This window comes from Brassica napus, chromosome C5 (assembly GCF_020379485.1).
Source record: "Brassica napus cultivar Da-Ae chromosome C5, Da-Ae, whole genome shotgun sequence".
NCBI classification, from domain to species: domain Eukaryota; kingdom Viridiplantae; phylum Streptophyta; class Magnoliopsida; order Brassicales; family Brassicaceae; genus Brassica; species Brassica napus.
Window position 1 is genome coordinate 31,296,190 of NC_063448.1, and position 8,304 is coordinate 31,304,493.

Consider the following 8,304-nt stretch of genomic DNA (forward strand, 5'->3'; position numbering starts at 1 on the left):
AATGCACCTTTATAATGTTTTGTTTAATGCCAAACGTAAGACAAACACACATATACGATTGGTCTCATAAGTTCATAACCATTTCAATAACACCTCATAACATTTTTTCAACCAACAACATACATTATATGGATTTAAAAGGAAAGACACTACTACATATTGCAGTTACTTCAAATTTACTTACTATTTTTTTGTATTTCTCTTTGGGTTTCAAGATCCGTCAATTATCTGAGGTGGCGAAGTATACATGCAAAGCTGTAATGAGATATCCTGTTCCGCCTACTCCTAATCAAGCTCCACTTTTCGAGCCCCCGATGATAACTAATGGAAGTATTGGAAACCTCTCGTTGTCCAACATCGGATCAGTGAAAGAGGCCGATAAGCCATTGGTCATAGAGTTAGCAGTTGGAGCCATGTCAGAGCTTATAGCGTTGGCTCAAATGAATGAACCGCTGTGGAAGGAAGGAGTTCATGGCATGATATTAGATTTGAATGAATACACAAGAAACTTACAAAACGGACTCGGGCCTAAACCGGTCGGGTTTAGAACCGAGGCATCAAGAGAAACCGCGATTGTGTTCATGCACCATATGGACATTGTTCACAGGCTAATGGATGTGGTAAGTTAATTTAATCATTCTAATTATGATAAAAATTGTATAAGCCTTTTTGTAAGGTTTTGTAATTAATTAACGTGGTATTTGTAGAATCTATGGTCGACCATGTTTGCTGGAATGGTTGGTAGAGCCATGACTCATGACACCCTCTTGACTGGAGGCCAAGGAAACTTGGACGGAACTATCCATCTGGTAAATTTTCCACTTTGTTTTTCTATATAATATATGCAACAGGAGTTTATAACAAAACAAGAATAATATCATTTTGATATGAAACAAATATTATTAATATAAAGAACTAATATTGTTCTAGAGGTTCTAAGCGATGAGTCACCGTTGCTTAGAGCCTAACTCCTTTTACAATTGAATATAACCAAGATTGTTGTTGTTATTACTTCATTAGATGACTGCTGAATTCCAAGTTCTATCGCCGCTAGTCTCAAACCGTGAATGCTACTTCGTCCGCTACTGTAAGCAGCACGGTGAAGGTTTATGGGGGGGGGGGGGGGGGGGGGGTGGTCGATATATCCATCGACCATCTCATTCGAAACCTGGAACCTAAGTGTCTGCGAAGACCATCTGGATGTCTGATTCAAGACATGCCAAATAGATTCTCCAGGGTATAAACTAAAACTTTATGTTTAATAGGTCTTCTTATGGTTTTGTGTAGGAATATTCTAGTTAGTTATATTTTGTTTGTTTTGAAAAAGGTTACTTGGGTTGAGCATGTGGAGGTAGATGACAGAGGTGAACTTCATGCCATGTTCAAGCACTTGCTCAATTCTGGTCAAGCTTTAGGTGCTAACCGCTGGGTTTCTACATTGGACCGCCAGTGCGAGCGGTTAGCCATCATGATGGCTTCACACATTCGATCCATAGAACCTGGTGGTCAAATAAGTATTTACTACTCCTTATGATCTCAAACTAATCACAAAATAAAAACGCTCCCTGTTGTTTTTTCCTTAACCATTTTGTGAGTTTTGTTGAATGGTGCAGCGGTAACGAACAATGCCAAGCACAGCCTGCTGAACTTAGTTGAGCGGATGTCTAGAGGTTTCTTTGATGGAGTGACAACTTCTAATGCAGATATATGGATGAACTTGGGTGATTATACAGGAGATAGTGTGAAAGTGACGACTCGGACGAGCTTGAATGATCCAGGAAGACCTGAAGGACTCATTCTCTGTGCAGCCCATTCGTTTTGGGTCCCGGCTCCTCCTACCACTGTCTTTGACTACCTAAGAGATGAGAACAACCGAGTCAATGTTCGTACCTTCTTCTTTTTTTTGGACAATAGCTTATCTTTGTTTTGCCTAACATGTTTTGAAATGTTATTTGCAGTGGGATGTTCTCTTCCTTGGAGGGAATCCTCAGAAGCTGACACATATATTTAATGGGAGGGACAATAGGAACTGTGTATCTTTACTCCGGGTATATATTACATAACTTTATTGTTTTCTTTTTTACATCTATTACATGAGGTTATGTTTATATTGCATTCTTTTCGATTTTTAATATGCTACATGTGTTTTGTTTTTTTTGGTTACTAGAGCCCAAACACTAGCCAAAGCGAGATGATGATGATTGAAGAGAGCTCTACTGAGCCAGCAGCTTCGTTCCTGGTCTATGCGCCTGTTGATGTTCCGTCAATGGAGAAAGTTCTCAATGGAGGTGACCCTAAGTATGTGCCATTACTTCCATCAGGTTTTGCTATACTACCAGATGGTACGGCTCAGCCTGGAAAAGCAGGAGGGTCACTCGTGAACGTTGCGTTTCAGATGCTGGTTGACTCATTCCCTTCGGGTTCGCTGACTTTTAGCTCGGTTTCAACCATTGAGAGTCTGATTCTAGCAGCCGCGAATAAGATCAAAGCTTGCTTTACTCAGCAGACTCCTTGAACAGGTAACATAACTGAATCCATTTCAGTAAAGATACTTAAAAAACATTGTTACTTTCAACGCGTTGGTGTGCTAATGACTTTTATGTTATGTTTTACAGGAAAGTAAGTGTAAGGGGATGCGGAGGAATCAAGAGAGAGTGTGTTTTTATTTTATTTTCAAGAATTTGGAAAGCTTCAAAAGGGGAGGAGTCAAGAACGAACCTGACAAGAAACAGTTCAGTTCTTGAATGGTTTTCTTAATGAGGTTCGGGTATTGACTTCCTTGTTAACTTTTGCTATAAACTTTCCGTCATTTATGTTTTAAGTACTTTGTTTCATTCTGAATGTTGGAACTTTCTCAACTCATTTCTCTTTGTGTTTCGTGTTGATAAACTTTCTGTTGTATGTAGATAAATTTAACAGCCACTCAGAGCGAAGGAAGACAAAAATTCTGATCCATTGATTTTGTATACTATACCGGCTGATAATACCAATGATAAAATCCCCATGAGAATTTGTATCCACTTGGGTCTCCATAAATAAATAAGAATAGGTTGCAACAGAAAGATAAATCATAAACAACCTATATCTTAGTATTCAACAAAAAATATGCAAAAACAAACACAGAAAAACTCGTCACAACCTCCAATTGTTCTGCCTACAAAACGCAAAAGAAAATTTGAAGAAGGTAATAACTCATCTATGGCTACCTTGTTTTCATCATATGAGCAAATCCTTAGTTTCTTAAAAGAAAGTGAAGCGATTAGAGAAAAGGGTTACAGGATCGTTCAATTGCGTTTACACATTGAAGCAAAAAAAATTGGCTCTGAAAGAAATGGCGGAAGAAAATAAATTCCTACTGAAGAATTTAAGCTCCATACATGATAATAATGTACGAGAGTATATTCGACACGAACAAGCAAGAATCATACATAAAAGGAAGGAGCAACATCAACAACCGCCCATTAAACCAATTTCATATGGACAAATTTTTGGTGATCCTGTAGCCTCGGGACCAAAGTTACTGATTAATAATAAGCATGAATAATATGTATAATCTTATGTAATCTTATCGTTATTGTTGTCTGACCAATGATAATATCTTCTATTTTTTTTTCAAATAAATAAATTTCTTTCACAAATTCATTAATGCTACGCGTGTTTGATAACTCCACCAAACATAACAGTTGTATGAGGATAGCTAATGCCATGATTTACACCGATTAAGCAAGTTGATTCGACAACAACCAATATTAACAGTTTTCGAGAAGGCATGGCAAGGCTACAGCAAGTTTAGGTAGTGGAAAACAATTACCAAAAATATCAGTTTTTAATGATGTCGCATTGGTACTCAATCACAATAAAAGATTTGTAATCATTTTACTATGGAAATATCCGACTTAAAAAGGCTAAACAGTTCTAATCTCAAATATCTTTTTCTACTTTAAAAAGGCTAAACAGTTCTAATCTCAAATATTTTTTTCAGTTCTCTCCCTACTAAAGAAACTACCGAAGCTTTTGCGAATCTTGCATAAGAAAATAATGGAACGCAACAATACCCTAATTTCGGATCTCACTGAGTCGTCGATAAATGTCGAAGTCTGGGCAAAAATCCTACGAGTATGGGAAACGAAAACCGCTCCCAATGAGATAGAGCGTCATCTGATTGTGTCCGACCCGAATGTAAGTTAAATTTCATGTTTAGTTTTTCTTTTTCTGTTAGTTATTGGTTAAGTAATTTCTTTCTATGCCCTTTTTCAAAAAAAAAAAAAAAGTAATTTCTTTCTATGATAATGAGCTATTAGGGTTGCAGAATCAAAATTACAGTCCCTCATAGTTTGGCTGATAAGCACTATTTTGGATATTTCCATGTAAATCAATGGAAGATATTCAGACGATTTGAAGTTACACCATGCGATAGTTTGATTAGGAATACTCCACATGAATTCCAGATCAAATTTTCCGAACGTACACAGGTATTTTTTGGGTATTCACTTTCAGAAAACCCAATGTTTGTACATGTTCCGTTCCGACAAGTTCTTCAAATGAATTTCGACAACAGATATCCTATCGGTATGTAGTCTTAAAGCCCAATTCTGCTGTTTGATATAATTAATCAATATGTAATTTATTGTTAACTTAAGTTAATATCCGATATAATTATTGACTTTTGTAGACTTGTTAGGATGGGTTACGAAATTTGGAACTTTAAAGGAGTCTGAGGATGATCCTTACGAGGAGATATTCGGTGAACCTATCACTCATATTAGTTTTACCCTTAAGGATGAAAGGTAATTACTATTCTTAGTCAAATAAATTTTATAATTGTCAAATAATAGTATGATGTAAATTAAAATTATTCTTATTTGTATTTCATCTACAATACTACACAGTGTGTGTGAGTTGGAGTGCAAAGCTTCAGGAGAACTTGCTCGAGAATTGGATATGAAAAGTTGGATGATCATGAAATACGAGAAAACCTTCCTAGCTTTGCGTTTCTGGCGAGTTAACTGCATTGAGCAAGGTTAGATTCTAATGCATTTTTATAATATAATATCTTCAAAGATAGTCAATAAATTATTATTATTGTTGTACATTTTCAGGAAGAGTTATGATCACAGGCGGAGGGCCATGTGCTACATTCGAATTCGATCCAACTTGGATTTAGTTGATAATTTTATATTGATTACTCTGTTTGTTTATGTTGCTATGCTTTGGTATTGTTTTATTGACTATGTTAAAATTCTGTTAAACCGCGATTATAAACGGTGAAGTTAAATTAATTTGAGGGTTTTAATGGCTAGTGAAGGTAAGTCAGATTGAAAAGAAAGTTCATGCCTTTTTAAAAGTTCAAGATAATATAAGATTTATACTGAGAAAAGGAAAACTAAATTATTTATTTCAACAGCTAATTTACACCACTTTGAAAGTTGATATGACAAGAAGTAGAAGTAAAAAAAGTATTTGATTAAAGTTTAGTTACTCCAACAATGAATCCTCAAAAATATCTTAATTTTTTTTATTAATTTACAATATTGTCCTTGACATTAACAAAAGTCACAAATAATGATAAAACTTTACAATTTCTGTCAAAATCGAAAAACACAAACTCACTTCTAAGCATTCTCTCAATTTCATGATGGTTCATCTTCCGAAGTACAATCTGGAGGAGGCGATCGTGGGTTCCCAATGAAGTGTGACTGTGTATTACGTGTGGTACCTTTATTATCGAAGACACAAGAGAATCCAGGAAGACCTTTTTACCGTTGTATAACCAAAAGGAGGTAAGCTTCCTCGTCACTTGATTTTGTTATTTAGACAGAAATATATCTAATATGGTCATGAATTAGGGGCATTTGTTTAAGTGGATTGAGGATGCTGTATGTGAGGAAGTTGAAGATGCTATTCCAAAACTCGAAATCATTGACAAGGAGATTGCGAAGACCAAAACCGAGGTTGATGAGTTAAAGACTTTGATTGAAGATGTGAAGATAGATGTAGCAAGGAGCAAGATAGAAATCAGGAATTTGAAAGCCTTGATGGCAGTGTGCCTTTTTGTGTTTTATGGCTTTGTTGTTAGTAGAGTTTTATGGAAACCATATCAGCTAAAAACAGATTATTTAAACATGGTTGGTTCAAAATTAAACATCACCATCACAAAACGAGGTCGTTCAGGTTTAGCATCGACAACCACAACACCAAATATTATAGAAGTAGCAATCTAGAAACAAGATCATATCACTTTAACCCTAAATAACAGGATTGCCGCAAATTCATATAGTATTTTTGAGATACCCAAGTCAGGGGAGACAAATCAACAATCTTCCTCTTCGATGATAAGTGAGTCTACCATCGTCTTCGTCCTCATCTTCACTCGTCATTACATATGGTTCTAATTTCTCAATCTTGTTGAGAATAACATGGCATAATACCAAGTCAGTATCAACAACAGACGGTGGTAGACTAATCTCTTCAATGAACAATTCTTCTCTTGGAGGTTCTATTTCGTCAGGCAAAGAAATGTCATCAGATACTTCCTCCTGCTCAGTGAGAGCATAAGTACATTTGATACCAACAACGCTTCCCTGTGGATCAAACACAGTAGTATCTTCACCGACTCGTGTCCAGAGAATTCTAGGTTCTGGGCCGTTTGTTCTCCTGCAATAGCAATGCCATTATGTTTCTCTTGGATAGTCTGGATTAGAAGACAAAGTTAGACCACGAAACAAAACCACAACATGCATGATTCAACATCATCTGACCGGGCAAACAACGAGGAGGTATTGAGAAAATGTGGTCACACTCTTCAGGTATGATGACCTCTTTCTTTGGCTGTCCTAGAACTTTGTTATTCAGAAAATAGTTTGCCATCATATCATCTGATGGACGAAACCTGCAGCCGGCAGGGTAAAACCTAAGACAACTGGTTCAACCAAGTTATCATCAGTGGCCAAGACATCTCAAGAAACATATATATATGCATTGAGAGAGAAGATCACTTCTTTAAGGTGTTGAAGAATTTGATGAATGGATCCACCAGTTTAGGATATGTTTTTACTTTATCATAGACCTTGGCACTGGTATGAAGTTTGTGTGCGATGAGGTTGCATTCGTCAGTTTGGAGATCTGCGAGATTCTGTTCCTTGAACTCGGGCTCAGTCTCGGAATCATGTGTTTTTGCTATTCGATTTTCTACATTAGCAGATGAGTAATAGAATGAAGAACATTAGTTGAGATAATTAGAAAAGCATAGGAATCCGAAACTTTGAAAACGATAAACCCTAATTATAAAAACATCACAAGTACATGTACCGAGAGGAGGATTTTGGTCTAAATATTTCTTGTCCGCCATGAGAGGAGGTTGTTGAGCTTGTTTGAGGAGATTACTGTGTTTGTTGTTGTACACTCCTCTCCAGTAAAGTCCTCCTTATTTAAAACCAATAATCTTATTATAAAGTAAATAATTTATTTTATTGTTTATAAGAAAATTTATCTTTTTAAATTCTCTGTAAATAGAGATTAAGTTTATTAAATTTGGATATAGAAATACCAAATTTCATCAATGACACATGTCACTTTTTAAGAAGCTTTGATATTTTGTTATCCTCTTAAAACTAATAATCTCATTATATATGAAATTATTTATTTTTATTTCTTATAAATAGAGACTAAATTTATTTAATTTGGATATAAAAAAAGTTAATTATTAATTAATAAAATAGATTGTTAAAAAAAGTTAATAAAGTTGAATGTGTGTTGAATAATGAGTTGGAAGAAAGAGAATATGACATGAAGTGTTAAAACATGAACTGGAAAGTGTTGAATCTTAAAACCATTGTGGATAGTTGGATGTTGGGGTCAAAAACGGTCATGATGGAATTATCACCCGAAAACTCTCGGAAATCGCATTTCCGAGAAGATAGTAATATAAAAATATGATTTTCGTAAAAAATAACCAATACGAAGTTTTTACGAAGAAGTATCCTTGAAAACTCGAAATAGACAACTCAAGCTCGATCATGCACACTATCCGGTCACTACAACGCATGCACACTATCCGGTCGCTACGTAGCGACCGAGTCCAAGCCAAAGCTTGGTCGCTACGTAACGACCGAACGTCCGTTCTGTTCGGTCGCTACGTAGCGACCGAGCTCGAACCAAAGCTCGGTCGCTACGTAGCGACCGAGCGTCCGTCTCGCTCGGTCGCTACGTAGCGACCGAGCCCGAGCCATGCTCGGTCGCTACGTTGCAACCGAGCGTCAGTCTCGCTCGGTCGCTACGTAGTGACCGAGCCCGAGCCAAGCTCGG

The 8,304-nt window shown here is 36.4% G+C and overlaps 2 protein-coding genes across 2 annotated transcripts; both read left to right on the forward strand.

Annotated features, from left to right (window-relative positions):
- Positions 1–1,579: 1,579 nt before the first annotated feature.
- Positions 1,580–3,439, forward strand: LOC106398145 (homeobox-leucine zipper protein HDG2-like). Its single transcript, XM_013838740.2, has 4 exons — positions 1,580–1,882; positions 1,959–2,048; positions 2,168–2,519; positions 2,616–3,439. The coding sequence occupies exons 1-3, from the start codon at positions 1,661–1,663 to the stop codon at positions 2,513–2,515; spliced, it is 660 nt and encodes a 219-aa protein (XP_013694194.2). The 5' UTR covers positions 1,580–1,660; the 3' UTR covers positions 2,516–2,519; positions 2,616–3,439.
- A 202-nt stretch (positions 3,440–3,641) lies between these two features.
- LOC125587779 lies at positions 3,642–5,377 on the forward strand. Its single transcript, XM_048758910.1, has 5 exons — positions 3,642–4,179; positions 4,383–4,569; positions 4,673–4,787; positions 4,890–5,020; positions 5,100–5,377. Exons 1-5 carry the CDS (start codon positions 4,039–4,041, stop codon positions 5,162–5,164), a joined length of 639 nt encoding a protein of 212 aa, XP_048614867.1. The 5' UTR covers positions 3,642–4,038; the 3' UTR covers positions 5,165–5,377.
- Positions 5,378–8,304: the final 2,927 nt, after the last annotated feature.